Source organism: Solanum verrucosum, unplaced genomic scaffold, assembly GCF_900185275.1.
Source record: "Solanum verrucosum unplaced genomic scaffold, falcon-dt-bn FXZP01000273.1, whole genome shotgun sequence".
In the NCBI taxonomy this organism is placed as follows: Eukaryota; Viridiplantae; Streptophyta; class Magnoliopsida; order Solanales; family Solanaceae; genus Solanum; species Solanum verrucosum.
In genome coordinates, this window is record NW_026020163.1 from 1,291,631 (window position 1) to 1,310,846 (window position 19,216).

Here is a 19,216-nt window from a genome sequence, read left to right on the forward strand (position 1 = left end):
AAGTAGGTCTATTTTTTAAAGGACAATTTGGTAAACATTTCAAAGTCTTCATTTATTTCTTAAACTCCGTGCCGGGTCAAATGTTGCCACATAAAATGGGACGGAGGGAGTAATATTTAGTGGTTATCAAGATTTATTTAAATTTCTTACTAAATAATTGGGTTATAGTTCGTATATTTAAATTCACGTGTTCTATTTCTCGTTTGATGTATTTGAGAAAGTATCTCACTTTTGTTATTCAGTAATATAATAATTTTGATATTCTATATGATATGTTTAATATTATTAGATTTAAAATAATATTAAATCTAGTATTATTGTATGTAATCTTAGTGGATAGAGTAATCGGTATCTTTTACTTGGTGAGAAATAACATATATCCTCTAAAATTAGTCTTGTTGCACGAAACAATAGTTCCGGTTTCAAATGCTATTTCTAAAAGGGCATTTGAGTCATTTACCAAATCTAAGTTGAACCCTAGGTGATGTTTGGTTTTGGTTTTAAAATATTTTCAAAAAAATCTTTAAAAAATAGTGTCAATTTTTTGACAAATAGAGAAAAGGGAAAAAGACTCAACTTTTGCGATCATTGGTCGATAGAATTTTGGTAAAGTATACACGTCACTCCCCGGCGGCGAACGGACCGGCGACGGAAGTAGCGGCGAGTGGTAGAATTCAACTTCAACCGCCGGCAAACCGGAAGAAATACACACAAAAATCCACGCACATGAGCTGTTCGACAGTTTGCCAAGCTGTAGCAAGCTGTATGAGTATACCAAATAGTACTAGTAGAAGTCCGGCGGTATTCTCCAGTACCCAGAAACTCGATGGTGCATTGGTGTTCCGTTCATCTGTTTCGTATAATCGAGTGAATGGATTCTCCTCCTGTCGCTGTAGCGCCACTACATCGGTTCCTCCTGGAGAGGATGTGTTTTCTGTTGTCACTTCTTCCACAACCTCTGAAGTGGATTACCTTGGCGAAAGCACAAAAGGCGATTTGAATCTCAATTTTGGTACATTACATTCCCAATTTTGAGTTCATGTGTTGCACCTGGATGTGGGGTTGGTGATATTTCCTGTTTTTCCTTGGCATATTTTTAGTGGAGTGGAATACAAACAGTGATGCTTGTTTGTTCGATGTTGGATGTTCGATGTTCGATGAACTGAATACGAATTTGGTTTGTCATTTTCCGGACTCCCAAATTAAAAAGAGAGGATTTTCGCCTGTTTAGTACTTTGGTTGAGCTTTTGAATTGATTCTGAGTAGTTAAGTAAGTGTTGCTAATAGCTTAATTATAAAAAAAGGTTTAGCTTTTAGAGTGATTATTATGGTTATTCAAATATTCCCTCCCGCCCTGAGCGTGTCTTCCAGTTTATATGATGCTCTTTCCAGTTTGGTTCCACTAATAATATTTTGTAGGTAACTTTCAAGAATTCAAGTTCATTTAACTATTTGAATTTTATATTTTGATTTTGATTTTCTTGATCAAACTAATGTTTCAACCACTTAACTTTGTGTCAAGTCAATCACCGAGATAAAATGGAAGAAATGGTGAATGTTTAGTAATCACATGCATTGGAAAAATAAAAGTTTTGTTGATCACTTGCATTTGAGAAAAACAAAAGGTGGATTTTTATGATAAGTTGATAACTGAAGTTTTGGTTTTAATGAATGAAATTGAATATCCAAATTAAACTTTTGATGCATATAGTATTGTGTTGTTTAACTATTATGTTTTGAACTTGGCAGTTCCTTACCATTTTTGCTACAAACGATGCAGGAATTGATGGCAAGGCATTGCAGGGCCCTGTTGAGGAGGTGGCAAAGATGGAAACTCAAGAAGCAGAGAACTTGCTTCAACACTTGGGCATTCCGGTACTTTAATAGTGAACTTGTCTTTGTATTGCATTTATCAAGTTGGCATTTTGATATGTGTATCACTTGCTGAAATTTCTGGCATTGGCTAAATGCTTTTGCTCAGTGTCAGAGAACTTGTGTATCCCATGTTGCTCCAAAACAGTGTCGATCATCTGCCCCTCACGTTGTCTTCCTTTCATCCTTGAGTGATGGAGAATATGTCTGTCCTTGCATGTCCATTCACTTTTACTTTTCTCATTTTCTCCCTTTGGGCTATTTTTCCTCGTCAACATTTCAGCATTTTAAAAGGATAGAGCTTATCTCTTCTATTATACTCAACTTATATTTGAGTGTAATAGAAATAAAAATTGGAATATAAAAGAAAAAAGAAGGGAGAAGAGGCTGTATGTTTTTATCAGTTCAATATGTAACCAAAAATGTGAATTGTTCTTCTTTAAAAGCTTTGAAAAGGTTCTATTTTAGTTGCCAAGATAAATAACTGAAGGAGAAGGGTTAAAGCCTAAAGGAAATGAAAAGATGGCCGGATCGTGGGTGGGGGGTGGGGGTGGGTCTGCACTCTATACTCATTGAAATGCTTTACAGCATGAAGTGAGAAAAGTCATGGAATCTTAGCATCTTATTAATGGCTATCTTCTTGCAATGTTTATGTAGAATCTCTGATGGTTAAACTCACTGAAGATTTATAACCTCTTATTTTAGAAGCAGTATTGGCATTGGCATGTAAATCTTAGCAAATTTCTAACTCACATAATGTGCAGGTTCCATATAATGCTCGACATTCGCCACGTGGCATATTTTGCAGCCGCACATTAAATCTACGATCAATCAGTGCAATTGGATATGATATGGACTATACACTGATGCACTATAACGTGATGGTACCTTTTAGTTCTTGTTTCATGTGATGTAAACTATTAGCTCATGTTTTCTTTGTTACAAATTGAGGCTAATGTTCATTGCTTACACATTTATTTCCTTCATTTGCCACCACATCTATTGTTTGCTTGATTGTTGAATTGCATATGACAATGTTGTACCATAGCAGGGAACTAATCCTATAAGGCAGCGTAGGCAGTTTTTATCCATATATATGTTTTCTCGTTTTCTCTGTTACTAATCCTTTTATCTTGGTGCCTGATGAAGCTCTTATTTCATTTATGTGTTAAGAGGATTAAATTCTGATGATAAGAAAAAGTGCTTTATATGCGTTATCAAAAAAGAGAAAGTACTCTATTTGCCCCAAATTCATTTATCTTTTTTTTGAGTTGCAATTTTTTTTCCAGTTTTATTCTCTTAGATTGTTGTTGGAAGTGCCATGACCGACTAGCATTTAGATGTTTAAATTTAAAATACGCTGCTGTCTTGTATATTCTTTTTGTTGTCCCTTGAGGAGCTTTAAATTGTTTTTGTATTTGGCATATGTTACTGGTGTAGTATGATTAAGTCCATAATTTACAGGCCTGGGAAGGAAGGGCTTATGATTACTGCATGGAGAATCTGAGAAATGTGGGTTTCCCTGTGGATGGGCTTGCATTTGACCCTGATCTGGTATAGTCTGACCATGTGATCATGCTAATGGTTTATCTTAATACCCATTTGAGGACATTTCATTATAAAACAGGTGATAAGAGGTCTTGTAATAGACAAAGAGAAAGGTAACCTGGTTAAAGCAGACAGATTTGGATATATCAAGAGGGCAATGCATGGAACAAGAATGCTTTCAACTCGAGAAGTGAGGTATGGCTTGGGCTTTTGTGTCTACTTGTCAGCTCAAAATATTGATCCATATAACCATAATTCTAGCAAAGATTGTCCACAAAACGTTGCTTTGCAAATTGGGAAATAGAAGCTTAAAATCTATTTGCTTCATGTAAATCTTTGGTTGATGGATGCAGACTGCACTACACAGCCAAAAGTTTTATTTGCTCCATGAAAATTTGAATGAATGTTCTACATTTTTATGTGCTCTGGAAAATTGGGTAATGTTTTGGTTAGTGTCTCATATTTTCTATGTTTGGAAGTGAGATCTATGGGAGAGAACTGGTTGATCTGCGTAAGGAGAGTAAATGGGAGTTCCTCAATACACTATTCTCAGTTTCAGAAGCAGTGGCTTATATGCAGGTAGATCACTTGGCCTCCCTCAGTATACATGCCATGACTCGATACTAAAAGACATTATTTCTTCATGTTTGTCATATACATTTGTTAGTTTTTTTTTTTCTTGTGAAGGGATTTGTATGACTTCTATCTCTTCTTAATGCAGTTTCTTTCCTTGTTAAAATAAGATGTACTGATTTAGTAGGTTGTGACTTGTGGGTTTTCATTATTATTGTTATGTTTCTTTCTTTAGGTTGAGACATTTTGGTTATCTATTTTCTAGTTGTTTTAGGTTTTCTCTTGATCATAAGAAGTAGATGCTTTATTACTGAAGTGGTTCTCTTTAACCAAATTTATAGATAGTTGTCTACTCCTTTCTGTAGAGGCTGATATTTTGCTTAATTTATTTGGACAGAACGGTTCATCCAGTTGCTTGTTTCTGATTAATGATGATATTTGAATTGCATAAATTTATTGAACACCTGAGGTTTCAACTAAAAAGAATGTAATATTGCTTCTTCTGCACTTGCCCTATATCCTAGACATGTCTCTTTTGCAGTTGGTAGATAGGCTGGATAAAGGAGTAATAGGACCAGATCTCTGTCCAAATGAGTATAGAGGGCTTTACAAGGTATGGTTGGATGCTGTGTGTGAATGGATTGTGATGTGAGCCTTGAGTTTGCCAACCTTTTTGTATTCTATTTAGGCTGTCGGTAAGGCACTCTTCAGGGCACATGTAGAAGGCCAGCTGAAGGTATGTGTTTCATTGATCCATTGCTTCACATGCCGGGAGCTGCAAATATCACTCTAAACTATTTCACCCATGCAGAGTGAGATAATGTCCAAGCCTGAATTATTTGTGGAACCTGATCCTGAGCTACCTTTGGCATTATTGGATCAAAAGGAGGTATTTCTAACTATATCCATTTGATTGAATATCACAGTCTATTTAGAGCCTTGCATAAATAATCTTAATGAATTTAGCATAGCAAGTGTAGAAGTCCAATAGGACATCAATTGGGAGATAAGTTGTCCAATTTCTTATTAAGATTTATTAATCCCCTATCAAAAAATGATGGTTAATTCAGCATCTAACATTTCATGTTTTATCAGGCTGGGAAGAGGCTCTTACTGATTACAAATTCAGATTATCATTACACAGACAAAATGATGCAGCATTCATTCAATCGGTACCTTCCCAATGATATGAGCTGGCGAGATCTATTTGAGATGGTGAGTAAGCAGAACAGGATTTTGATAACAGCTAATCATTAAAGTCTTTATCTCATAGTGTAATGCTTTTGAAGAGAAGTTTATATAAAAGATAATTTTGTCAATGCCAAATGTCATTGTTAGAATTTGATGGCTAACTATTTTGACTCCTTTATTGCTTCCTACAAATTTATATTTCTCAGTGATGTGTTAATTGTTAAATGGCTCGATAACCAAATGTATTTTCCTTCTTTACCCAATACAGGTTATAGTCTCAGCTAGGAAGCCAGAATTCTTCCAAATGGCCCACCCAATGTATGAAGTGGTGACTGGTGAAGGTCTGATGCGTCCTTGTTTTAAAACTCGCCCAGGTGATTAAACTTCTAAACTGATGATATGAAAGTCATCCCTATTTTGGATAAGTAAATGAAACTCGTCTTCTCCTCCTGTCTCATTCTAGCACAATTTATTTTTTCAACATTTTTTGCCGTCTTTGTATATGGTTAGTTAAACGTGAAACACTTTTTTTTATTTCTTTCAATAAAAAATATCATCTTATTGAGATATATGTATTTTGAAAGTTCGACTTAAAAGGTCACTGTATCTGCTAAGATTGTCCTTAGAGTTGGTGCAAGTAATATCATGGAGGTATTTTCTAACCTGTTGCAAATTACTAAACTTGTGGTTTATCTTATGTAAAATTTGAGAAGAAGAAAAGGCTTCTTTCATATTTCAGTATGTCTTTACATACCATGAGAAGGGGTATTTATACAAATGGTCCTAACTAATTAAGGAAAGACAATAGAAATATTTTTTTCCTATAATTACGCTAGGAAAAGAAAAAACGGAGTCTCGTCAAATCATGCTAAATATAATACACAATCAACACCCTCCTCAAGTTGGAGCAAAGATGTCGTACATGCCCAACTTGCAAACCAAAGTATGACAAGTCTTTTGGCTGAGGTTTTTTGTAAGCACATCCGCTAGCTGTTTTTCTAACGGTACATAAAGTAAACTCAAGGGTCCACTAATAACTTTCTCTTTGATGTAATGTCAATATGTTTTGTTCGATCATGCTGAATAGGATTCTTAACTATACTAAACTCTGTTGTCGCATTACAAGGAAAGTTCCCTTTCTTCAGACAATCTCAATTTTTTTAGTAATTTTAGTAGCTAAAGAAGCTCACAAGCACCTTGGTCCATAGCTCTATATTCTGCTTCCAGACTTTATCTTGCAACTACACTTTTCTGCTTACTTCTCCAAGTAACTAGGCTCCCTCCTACGAGTGTACAATAACCAGATGTAGACTTCATCTAGTTCTATTGGGAAGTGACCTTGTTTAGAGAAATGCAAACCTTTTCTTGGAGCTGATTTCAGATACTGTAAAATGTGAAAGACAACTTTCATATGAGGATCTTGGGGATCATGCATGAACCGACTGGCCAAGCTGACTTCATAGGCTATGTCTGGTCTAGTATGAGAGAGACAAACGAGTCTTCCGACCAGCCTTTGATGTCTCTCCTCATCAAGCTGACTTCATAGGCTATGTCTTGGTCTAGTGTGAGAGAGACTCGCATAATGTCTTTCTATGCTCTATTTTTTTTTACAGGTAACATTTTTGTGTATTCATAACAAACTACATAAAGGGTGTGTAGTCCCCCATATTTACATCCAGATGAGCAAAAAAATAAGCTCCTAGTCCTTAATCTTCTCATAAGGAATCTAGTACAACATAAATTGATTCTAACTCTTCCATTAAGCTATGTTTACACCAAAAAAAGAAAAGCCTAAACATTTCATCTTTAGTTTCTGTATACTAATGGCTTTGACTGGAGTAAATTATCAAATCAGGTCATCCAAACACCCAACAGTCTCCCCTTGAATTCTTCTTCCAGAAACTAGGGAGAATTATCTATTCTTTTGTTACTCTTCCAACGAAGAGGTAATGATGTAATATTCAAATAGAGCTCAAACTCTTGAAAGATAACATCCATGCTGACAAAGGATCTCTTGGAGGGAGGATGATAGCATTTGTACCCTTTATGTGTAGGAGAATATCCAATAAAGACACATTTAAAGGCCCTAGGATCAAGTTTCTCAGAATTCCTAGTGTGAACAAAGCAGACACACCCAAACACCTTCGGAGGAGCAATATATTAATACTCGCCCTTTAAAGTTTCTAGAGGACTCTGAAAATTGAGGATTTTAAGTGGCATTCTCTTGATAAGGCAACAACTACAATGGTAACCCCCAGTAAACTTTTGGTGGATTCATGGTAAACAATTCTGCTGCTAAAGATTTGCCTGGGGGTTAAGCAATGTTCCTGGTGTAGTTATCTTCTCATTGGAGAAGCATGCTGACCAAGTTCTAGATAATGGGCTGCCATAAAAACTAATAAAGCACATTGCAGTGCCCATAATAACTGGCCCGATAGCGCAACGAATGACCCTAACAATGTATTTAGACTCCAAAAAAAAAGATGAAGGAAAAATAATAAAATAGAACATTCTCCAACTGCGTCATGCAAAAATGATGTTATATTTGTGGATGTAGGATTCTCTTTGTGCTTGAAATACATCTGACATTTCTTGCTTTTAATTTAGGATCAGAATTTTGTGGGTGTTAGGCTTCTTTGAATTTTCATTTGTGAGGAGTTTTCTCCAGCGATCACCATCACATTTGGTCATTAATGACATTTCATATTTTCTTTTGAACATGGATAGGACTTGTCCATTCTAAGCAGCAGCTAATAATTTTCTTATAGGTGGATTATACTCTGGAGGAAGCGCTCAGATGGTTGAGAGTTCGCTCAATGTTCATGGAGATGAAATCTTATATGTCGGTGATCATATATATACTGATGTAAGCCAATCCAAAGTTCATCTACGATGGAGAACTGCTTTGATTTGTCGAGAACTAGAAGAGGAGGTTAGTTAATCTTCATCAGGTCTCTGGAATGGATTACAATTGTTTATTTGCTTCTTTTTGCTCCGTTAGTTGGATTTGGGGGGTTCCGTTCCGTCATGACCTTTGGAGTTTAGTGTCTACCTGCTTTGGATTTTGTTATGATCCAGTTCTTGTTTTCATCTTTGTGCCTTGGAGCCATTTTAGAACTATCATTGTTTGGTTCATTTTTCGACTTCTCTGCTTCCCCCCTCCCCCCCCACCACCCTAAAGAGACTTCATTGTTTCCACCTTACACGTACCAGTAATGAAGAGTTATAGATTTTGCAAAAAACGAATCACAGTGAATTAGTGATGGCTCTTTGACGATTTTGTTCTGTAAGACTGCTGCATATGATGCCTTTTATTCTTGTTCTGCAGTATAATGCGTTAATTCATAGTCAAGAAGAGAGAGCTACTTTGATAGATCTTATCAATAAAAAAGAGGTTTTAGGTGATCTCTTTAACCAACTTCGGCTTGCTCTTCAGAGGAGGACCGAGGGACGTCCTGCACAGGTAAGTGTACTAGTTCTAGCATATGCATATTCTTGCATTTCTGTAGATTAAACTTCAATTAAAATATTCTTCCTCCTGTTTCATGGTTGCAGTAGTATCTTCAATCTAATATTCACCGAGGAATTAATAAGTAGTTATTGACATATTGCTGGAATTATGCAAATTAAGTGCAACGAATAATCCATTAACTCTTGATATTGTATAACATACTCATAGAAGGTGTTTAGCACTTTCCTTGTGGATTGCTCTCGTTGGGGGGGGAGAATGGAAGAAAAAGTTTGGCTCTCTAAAAAGCCTCATTGTAGTGTCTTTAATGACTTGTGTGGGTTACTTTGTGATATCAATTTTGTTACTTGATGTAACCAGTTTAAACCTGTATTCTCTTAATATGCATCAGACCCTTGCTGCCACACGTATGGAAGATAATGAACTCACAGAAAGCATGCAAAAGCTACTTGTTGTTATGCAGAGGCTAGATCAGAAAATTGGTCCAATGTTGGATGAGGATGGAGAGCTTTTCAACAAAAGGTTATTTGAGGATTTTTCTTTTGAAATAACCTGTCCCTTCAATTCAGCCTCAGATTTGTTATACTAGATTACTTTATTTATGGTTTCATTAGCTCTTAGTTGGCAATGTAATGTTCAGAATGAGTTAACATCACCTTGGCTAAGTTTAACCTATAAAAGTTGCCTGGAATATTTACTTGAACATCTGCATGTTTTCTCAGATGAGCTCACAGGCATGGTTTCTTTTTCAGTTGACGAATTTGGACTTGAGGGTTATCAATCTGTCTTATTTTCTCTTTCAGGTGGGGTTATCTTTCACGTGCAGGCCTGTGGGATAAAAGTCACTTGATGCGTCAAATCGAAAAGTATGTCAATGTGCTGTGACAATTTCTGTCACTTTTTACGACCTATTAATTGATTGTAAAATTTTTCTTTAAGCACTTTTGACTGTTTTTAAAAAATTCTCTTGAAACTGCAGATACGCTGATATTTATACGTCCAGAGTTTCAAACTTTCTCCACTATACACCTTTCATGTATTTCCGTGCCCAAGAACAGGTACTCAATGGCAATTTGAAATTATGAGTGTTCTCTAATAAATAATATCAAGCAACATTGAAATAGGTTGAAACTTATTACTCCCTCCAGTCCAAAATTAGAATCTCTTTCCATTTTGGGATGTTACTGAATATTTGAAACCATTCCATCTCTGGGAATATGAAGGTCAGTGTTGACCAATTGAGCTTGAGGTGAATTTGTTTTTGCTTTCCTAGAGAACATGTCTCATTCATGCTAGGAAATCTGGATTTTAAATAATAAGCGGTTGCCCCTTAAATCAAGCCTTAGGTTCCTTTCAAAATGCTTACAACGTAGTTTGCTGGTTGAGTTCATCTATTTCCATATCCTTGGTCATGCCTTAGAAGATTTCAACCATGCCTTCTAATGGTCTGTAGACTGTAGTAAAGGCTCACTTGTATGTACAATTTGCATTTCTTGTTCTGTATGTCTTGTCACCCAAAAATTTGGTCAGTAATTACTTTCGAGATGTGTTTTCCCTTCTTTCATATAATATACACACAGTTAAGTTGCATAATTTATTTGCGAAGGACAAAAATACTCTTTTTTTATGGTAAAAGGCTAAAAAACTTCTTCACTTGACGATAAAAAGTAATAGAATAATCCTTCTGAAGTTATGGTGTGATGTAATTCCCAAAGCATTGCTAGTTCCATTCAAATTGGAGGAACAAACCGATCTCTTGGAATAATGGGTGAACTATTTCTTTAAGCTGCACTGATATTGTTCTTTAAATTGAAATGCCTCTTCCATTTCTGGCAGCTCTAGCTCTATTAAGTGGCTTATATTGTTCAATCTTGTTTGTTGGACAGTGAGCTTGTGGTTACAATTCGGATATAGTAGTCTCTGCTAATTGCTGTAGTCTCTTTCCATTTAGACATACATTTACTCTTTTCCTAATGTACTTCATTCTTCATGCAGAATCTTGCTCATGATTCATACACATTTGACCATCTACGACGTGAGGAGAACTAGCTGATACCAGGAGCGGCAGAATTTCATTATAACTCTATAGCCAATCCTTGTTGTATTATATGTAGATGTTGTGTTTGGCATCCTCCACTCTTGTACTTCAACCCCACATCCCTGCTACAACTTCTTGTTGCAGGACTCCAGTATAAGCTATCGAATGTCATAGCTATGTTATTGTACAAGTAAGCAGTTGAGGAAGTTCATAATAATAATCCCTAGAAAAACTTAATTGTCAAAATTGACTCATGTTTTAATGAAATTTAGCTCTCTTTGATGATCCTCTACTTGCATTTGTTTTTGCTCCTCTGATCAGTAATTCTTTATTAAGTATCAATGGTGACATTGTTGGATGTTGTGTTATAATTAGCCTATACATTTGGTGTCCGGAGCATCCAAATTTTTTTCCTCAAAAAACTTTATGAGTATCTCTGTAATGAATTGGGAACCTTTACGTATACTCACACCATTTATTAAATGCCCAATTCTTGATTTAGAAGTCCCTTTTTAAGAATCGCTCAAATTCTCCATTTTTTCGTATGTATTAGCCCATGGAGCACTCAAATTTCTTTCTCAAAAAACTTTATAAGAACCTTCTTAATGAGTTGGAAAACTTTCACGTATACTTACCATTTTTTAATGCTCATTTCTTCATTTACAAGCTTTTTTTAAGAATCGCCCAAATTTCTCGTTTTTTTGTGTGTGCTAGCCTATAAATTTGGCACACGGAGAACCCAATTTTTTTTTCTCAAAAAACGTTATGAGGACCTCCGTAATGAATTGGGGAACCTTCACGTATACTCACACAATTTTTAACACTCATTTTCGCATTTACAGGCCTTTTTTTCAGAATCGCTCAAATTCCCCAATTTTTCGTGTGTTGCCCATGGATCTGGCGCTCAGAGTACACACATTTTTTTCTCAAAAAACTCTAAGAGGACCTCCGTAATGAGTTGGGTAAGCTTTACGTATATTGACATCATTTTTTTAATACTCATTTCCGCATTTACGGGCCCTTTTTTAAGAATCGTCCAAATTTCTCAATTTTTCGTGTGTATTGGCCTATAGATCTAGCGGCCGAAGCACCCATATTTTTTTCACAAAATACTTTATGAGGACTTTCATAATGAGTTGGGCAACCTTCACGTATACTCACACAATTTTTTTAACGGTCATTTTTACATTTGCAAGCCCCTTTTCAAAAATCGCCCAAATTCCCTAATTTTCAGTGTGTATTAGCCCATGTATCTGGCGTGCGGAGCACCCAAAAATTTTTTCTCAAAAAACTTTGAAAAGATCTCTGTAATGAGTCGGGGAACCTTCACGTATGCTTACACCATTTTTAACGTCCATTTCCTGATTTACAAGTCCTTTTTTAAGAATCTCCTAAATTCTCCGATTTTTCGTGTGTATTATTCTAAGGATTTGGCGCCCGGAGCATTCTAAATTTTTTTCTCAAAAAACTTTATGAGGACCTCCGTAATGACTTGGGGAACCTTCATGTATACCCATACCATTTTTTTAACGCACATTTCACATTTACAAGCCCTACTTTAAGAATCACGTAAATTTCATAATTTTTATTGTGTTATCCCATGGACCTGACACCCGGAGCACTCAAATTTTTTTTCTCAAAAAACTTTATGAGGACTTCCGTAATGAGTTGGGGAACCTTCACGTATACTCACACCATTTTTCACACCCATTTCCACATTTACAAGCCTTTTTTAAAGAATCGCTTAAATTTCCAGATTTTTCGTATGTATTTTAGCCCATGGATCTGACGCCCGGAGCATCCAATTTTTTTCCTCAAAAACCTTTATGAGGACCTCCGTAATGAGTTGGGAAACCATCACATATACTCACACAATTTTTTTAACGTCCATTTTCGCATTTACAAACCCTTTTTTAAGAATCGCCCAAATTTCTAGATTTTTCGTGTGTATTAGCCCATTGATCTGACGTCCGGAGCACCTAATTTTTTTTTCTCAAAAAACTTTATAAGAACTTTTGTAATGAGTTAGGAAACCTTCAAGTATACTCACACCATTTTTTTAACGCTCATTTCCTCAATTACAAACCTTTTTTTATGAATCTCTCAAATTCACCATATTTAGTGTGTATTAGCCCATTGATCAAGCTCCCGGAGCATCCAAGTTTTTTTCTTCAAAAAACCTAATGAGGACCTCCATAGTGAGTTGGGGAACCTTCACGTATACTCACATCATTTCCGCATTTACAAGCTTTTTTTATGAATCGCCCAAATTTTCAATTTTTCGTGTATATTAGCCCATGAATCTAGCGCCCAAAACACCCAGAATTTTTTTCTCAAAAATTTTTATGAGGGCCTCTGTAAAGAGTTGGAGAACATTCATGTATACTCACACCATATTTTCAACGCCTATTTCAGCATATACAAGCCCTTTTTTAAGAATCGATCGAATTCCTTGATTTTTCGTGTGTATTAGCCTATGGATCTGTCCCTTGGAGCATCCAACTTTTTTTCTTCTCAAAATGCTTTATAAGGACCATCGTAATAAGTTTGAGAACCTGAATAATCAAATTATTTTTTAACGCTCATTTCTGCATTTACAAGCCAATTTTTAAGAATCACCCAAATTCTCCGATTTTTCGTATATATTAGCCATTGGATGTGACTCCCGGAGCACCCAATTTTTTTTTCTCAAAAAACTTTATGAGGACCTTCGTAATGAGTTGAGGAACCTTCACGTATACTAACATGATTTTTAACACTCATTTCCGCATATGCAAGTCCTTTGTATACAATCGCTCAAATTTCTGATTTTTCGTGTGTATTAATCCATAGATCTAGCGCTCAGAGCACCTAATTTTTTTTTTTCAAAAAACTTTATAAGGACCTCTGTAATGAGTTGGGAAACCTTCACGTATAGTCACACCAAATTTTTAACGCTCATTTTCGCATTTACAAGCCATTCTTGAAGAATCGCTCAAATTCCCGATTTTCGTGTGTATTAGCCCATGGATGTGGCGGCAGGAGCACCCCATTTTTTTCTCTAAAAACTTTATGAGGATATTCGTAATGAGTTGGGGAACCTTCACATATACTTACATAATTTTTTAACGCCCATTACCGCATTTACAAGCCTTTTTTTAAGAATCGCTTAAATTTCCCAATTTTTCGTGTGTATTAGCCCATTGATCTTGCGCCCGGAGCGCCTAATTTTTTTTTTCAAAAACATTATGAGGACTTCCGTAATGAGTTAGGAAACCTTCACGTATACTCAAATCATTTTTTAACACGTATTTCCGCATTAACAAGCCTTTTTTTTAAGATTTGACCAAAATCCTGATTTTTCATGTGTATTAGCCCATGAATATGGCGCCCGAATCACCCAATTTTTTTTCTCAAAAATCTATATGAGGACCTCCGTAATGAGTTGGAAAACCTTCACGTATACTCACACCATTTTTTACGTCATTTTCGCATTTTCAAGCCCTTTTTAAATAATCGCTCAAATTTCATGAATTTTCGTGTGTATTAGCCCATTGATCTGGTGCTCGGAGCACCTTAGATTGTTTTCTCAGAAAACTATGTAAGGACTTCCGTAATGAGTTGAGAAACCTTCATGTATACTCACACAATTTTTTAAGCCTATTTCCGCATTTTCAAACCCTTTTTAAAGAATCGCCCAAATTTCTCAATTTTTCGTGTGTATTAGCCCATGAATCTGGCACCCGGAGCACCCAAACTTGTTTTCTAAAAAACTTTATGAGAAAATCTGTAATGAGTTGGGGAACCTTCACGTATACTCACATCATTTTTAATGTGTATTTCTGTATTTACAAACCTTTTTTTAAGAATCACCCAAATTCCTTGATTTTTCATATGTATTAGCTCATGGATCTGGCGCTTGGAACACCTATTTTTTTTTCCAAAAAACATCATGAGCAGCGACGTAATTAGTTGGTGAACCTTGACGTATACTCACATTATTTTTTTAACGTTCATTTCCGCATTTACAAGCCTTTTTTTAAGAATCGCCAAAATTTCATGATTTTTCATGTGTGTTAGCCTATGGATCTGGCGCCTGGAACACCCATAATTGTTTTCTAAGAAAACTTTATGAGGACCTCCTTAATGAGTTGAAGAACCTTTACGTATACTAATATCATTTTTCATGGCCATTTCCGCATTTAGAAGACCTTTTTTAAGAATCGTCTAAATTCCCCAATTTTTCGTGTGTGTATTAACCCATAGATCTGACGCCTAGTGCACCCAATTTTTTTTCTCAAAAAACTTTATGAGGACATCCGTGATAAGTTTGGGAACTGTCACAAATACTCACACCATTTTTTTAACCCCAATTTTTGCATTCAAAAGCCATTTTTAAGAATCGGCCAAATTTTGTGATTTTTCGTGTGTATTTGCCCAAGGATGTGGCGCCCAAAACACCCAAATTTTTTTCTCAAAAAACCTTATGAGGACTTCTGTAATGAGTTGTGGAACCTTCACGTATACTTACACAAATTTTTAATGTCATTTCCATATTTACAAGCTTTTTTATAATAATCCCTCAATTTTTTGATTTTTAGTATGTATTATCCCATGGATCAAGCGCCCGAAGCATTCAATTTTTTTTTTTCAAAAAATCTTATGAGGACCTCCGTAATTAGTTAGGGAACCTTCATGTATACTCTCACCTTTTTTTTAACACTTATTTCCGCATTTAAAAGCTCTTTCTTAAAAATCGCCCAAAATCATCGATTTTGCGTGTGTATTAGCCCATGGATCTGGTGCCCAAAACACCCAAATTTTTTTTCTCAAAAAATTTTATGAGTACCTCTGTAATGAGTTGAGGAACCTTCACATATACTCAAACCAGTTTTTAACAGTCATTTCTGCATTTACAAGCCCTTTATTAATGATCGCTCAAATTCCCCAATTTTTCGTGTGTATTAGCCCATGGAATGAGTGCCTGGAGAATCCAATTTGTTTTAATTGTTTTTATAAGGATCTTTGTAATGAGTTGGGGAACCTTCACGTATACTCACACCATTTTATTAATGTCCATTTTCGTATTTACAAGTCCTTTTTAAGAATCACCCAAATTCTTTAACTTTTCGTGCGTATTAACCCATGGATATGACAGTCGTAGCACCCAATTTTTTTTCTCAAACACCTATTTGAGGACCTCCGCAATGAGTTGGGGAACCTTCACGTATACTCACACCATTTTTTTAAATGTCATTTCCGCCTTTACAAACTCTTTTTATAAGAATCGCCCAAATTTCTTGATTTTTCGTGTGTATTCTCAATTTTTTATGTGTATTAGCCTACCTATGAATCTGGCGCCTGGAGCACCTAAAAATTTTATGTGGACCTTCGTAATTAGTTGGGAACCTTCACGTATACTCACACTATTTTTAACGCTTATTTCTGTATTTACAAGACTATTTTAAGAATCGCCCAAATTTTTCGATTTTTCGTATGTATTAGCCCATTCATCTTGCGCCCGGAGCATCCAAAAAAAAATTCTCAAAAAACTTTATTAGGACTTCCAAAATGAGTTGGGAACCTTCACGTATACTCACACTTTTTTTAAACGCCGATTTCTGCATTTACAAGTCATTTTTTAAGAATCGCCCATATTTCCTGATTTTTCGTGTGTATAAGGGCATGGATCTGGCGCCCGAAGCATTCAAATTTTTTTCTCAAAATACTTTATGAGGACCTCCGTAATGAGGTGGAGATCCTTCACGTAAACTCACACCATTTTTATAATATCAATTCCGCATTTACAAGCCTTTTTTTAAGAATAGATCAAATTTTCTTGATTTTTTTGTGTGTATTAGCCCATAGATCTGGAGCCCCAAGCACCCTAATTTTTTTCTCAGAAAACTTTATGAGGACCTCCATAATGAGTTGGGTAACCTTCACATATACTCACACCATTTGTTTAACGCCAATTTTCACATTTACAAGCCCATTTTTAAGAATCGCTCAAATTTCCCAATTTTTTGTGTGTATTAGCCCATGGATAGGGCGCACAAAGCACCCAATTTTTTTTTTCAAAAAACCTTATGAGGACCTCTATAATGAGTTAGAGAACCTTCACGTATACTCACACCATTTATTTAATGCCCTTTTCCGCAGTTACAAGCCCTTTTTTAAGAATCACCCAAATTTCCTAATTTTTCGTTTGTTAATGCCCATGGATCCGACTCCCGGAGCACCTTAAAATTATTTCTCAAATTCTTTTTTAAGGACCTCAGTAATGAGTTGTGGAACCTTCACGTATACTCATATCATTTTTAACGCTCATTTCCGCATTTACAAGCCTTTTATTTAAGAATCGCTCAAATTCACCAACTTTTTGTGAGTATTAGCCTATGGATCTGGCGCCCGAAGCACCCAAATAAATTTTCTCAAAAACTTTATAAGGACCTCTATAATGAGTTAGGGAAGCTTCACATATACTCACACCATTTTTTTAGCGCCATTTTTCGCATTTACAAGTTTTTTCTTTAGAATCACCTAAATTTCCTGATTTTTCGTGTGTATTATTAGCCCATAGATCTGGTGTCCAAGCACCAAAAAAAAATTCTCAAAAAACTTTATGAGGACCTCCGTAATGAGTTGGGGAACCTTCACGTATACTCACACCATTTTTAACGCCAATTTCTGCATTTACTAGCCTTTTTAAGAATCGCTCAAATTTCTCGATTTTTCGTGTGTATTAGTCCATGAATCTGGCACCCGGAGAACCAAAATTTTTTCCTCAAAAAACTTTATGATGACCTCTGTAATGATTTTGGGAAACCTTCACGTATACTCACACTATTTTTTAACACTCATTTCCGCATTTACAAGCCCTTTTTTAAGGATCGCCCGAATTCGCCAATTTTTTTGTGTATTAGCCCTTTGGCGCCCGAAGCACCCAAATATTTTTTCTCAAATTTTTTTATGAGGACCTCCTTAATGAGTTGGGGAACCTTCATGTATACTCACTCTATTTTTTAACGTCAATTTTCCGCATTTACAAGCCCTCTTTTAAGAATGACCCAAATTCCCCGATTTTTCGTTTGTATTAGCCCATGGATCTAGCGCTCGGAGCACTTAATTTTTTTTTCTCAAAAAACTTTATAAGGATCTTCATAATGAGTTGGAGAATCTTCACGTATATTCACACTATTTTTCTAACGCCCATTTTCGCATTTACAAGCCTTTTTTAAAGAATCGCCCAAATTTCCCAATTTTTCGTGTTTATTAGCCTATGGATATGGTGCCCGGAGCACCCAAATTTTTTTTCTCAAAAAACTTTATGAGGACCTTTGTAATGAGTTGGGGAATCTTCATGTATACTCACACCATTTTTTTAACGTCCATTTCTACATTTACAAGCCCTTTTTAAGAATCACCCAAATTCTCCTATTTTTCATGTGTATTAGCCAATGGATCTGGTGCCTAGAGCACCCAAAATTTTTTCTCAAAAAACTTTATGAGGACCTCCGTAATGAGTTGGGGAACATTCACGTATACTCACACTATTTTTTTAATGTCCATTTCCGCATTTACAAGTCCTTTTTTAAGAATCACCCAAATTCCCCGATGTTTCGTGTTTATTAGCCCATGAATCTAGCGCCCGGAGCATCCAAATTTTTTTTCTCAAAAAACTTTATGAGGACCTCCGTAATGAGTTGGAGAATATTCACGTATACTCACACCATTTTTTTAACGTCCATTTCTACATTTACAAGCCCTTTTTTAGGAATCGCCCAAATTCACCGATTTTTCGTGTGTATTAGCCAATGGATCTGGCTCCCGGAGCACCCAAAGTTTTTTTTTCAAAAAACTTTATGAGGACCTCCGTAATGAGTTAGGGAACCTTCACGTATACTCACACTATTTTTCTAACGCCCATTTTCACATTTACAAGCCTTTTTTTAAGAATCGCCCAAATTTCTCAATTTTTCGTGTGTATTAGCCTATTAATCTGGCGCCGGAGCACCCAATTTTTTTTTCTGAAAACACTTTATGAGAACCTCCGTAATGAGTTAGGGAACTTTCACGTTATAGTCAGGTGGATTTAATCCACTACCTTCCAACACAAGTGGATAGTGTTTCCTTTGATAGCGGACTTTAGATTAGTTGAACTAATTCATGTAGTGTCTTAAGATAAACTGGATTAATTTAGTGGCATCCCCTGCATGGAAAAAGAAGTTTAGTGTCTTAGATAAACTAGATTAGTTGCATGTATCTCATCCCCTATTCCATTAAAGAATGAATGGGAATTGATCCGACAACATCAAGATAAAATGCTAAAATCCATCTATTTCCATCTCTAATAGAAGTAGACAACACGACGAAGAAGGGGAGATATTGAATATATCCTTCCACCTTTAATCAGAGGCTCGATTGAGCACCAATAAGGAGCACTACTCTAGCGAGTATTTAAGGGTTCAAAACTCTCCTTGAGGTAATTGGTGTACCAACATTTTGTGTATAGTATAAATCCATAAATATAATACAACACAATT

General features: G+C 35.8%; 1 protein-coding gene across 1 annotated transcript; it reads left to right on the forward strand.

Annotated features, from left to right (window-relative positions):
- The first annotated feature begins 574 nt into the window (after positions 1 to 574).
- Positions 575 to 10,973, forward strand: LOC125828700 (uncharacterized). The gene is made up of 17 exons (XM_049508040.1): positions 575 to 1,012; positions 1,781 to 1,875; positions 2,637 to 2,756; positions 3,337 to 3,426; positions 3,500 to 3,615; positions 3,900 to 3,999; positions 4,535 to 4,606; positions 4,682 to 4,729; positions 4,805 to 4,882; positions 5,089 to 5,208; positions 5,453 to 5,558; positions 7,953 to 8,116; positions 8,513 to 8,647; positions 9,045 to 9,175; positions 9,457 to 9,519; positions 9,633 to 9,711; positions 10,649 to 10,973. The coding sequence occupies exons 1-17, from the start codon at positions 727 to 729 to the stop codon at positions 10,700 to 10,702; spliced, it is 1,857 nt and encodes a 618-aa protein (XP_049363997.1). The 5' UTR covers positions 575 to 726; the 3' UTR covers positions 10,703 to 10,973.
- Positions 10,974 to 19,216: the final 8,243 nt, after the last annotated feature.

Excerpts from the sequence above, each read along its gene's own strand:
- LOC125828700 (XM_049508040.1), top strand. The coding sequence starts at position 727 with ATGAGCTGTTCGACAGTTTGCCAAGCTGTAGCAAGCTGTATGAGTATA. Across the intron at positions 4,607-4,681 it reads AGTATAGAGGGCTTTACAAG|GCTGTCGGTAAGGCACTCTT; the intron begins GTATGGTTGGAT and ends TATTCTATTTAG. Across the intron at positions 8,648-9,044 it reads CCGAGGGACGTCCTGCACAG|ACCCTTGCTGCCACACGTAT; the intron begins GTAAGTGTACTA and ends AATATGCATCAG.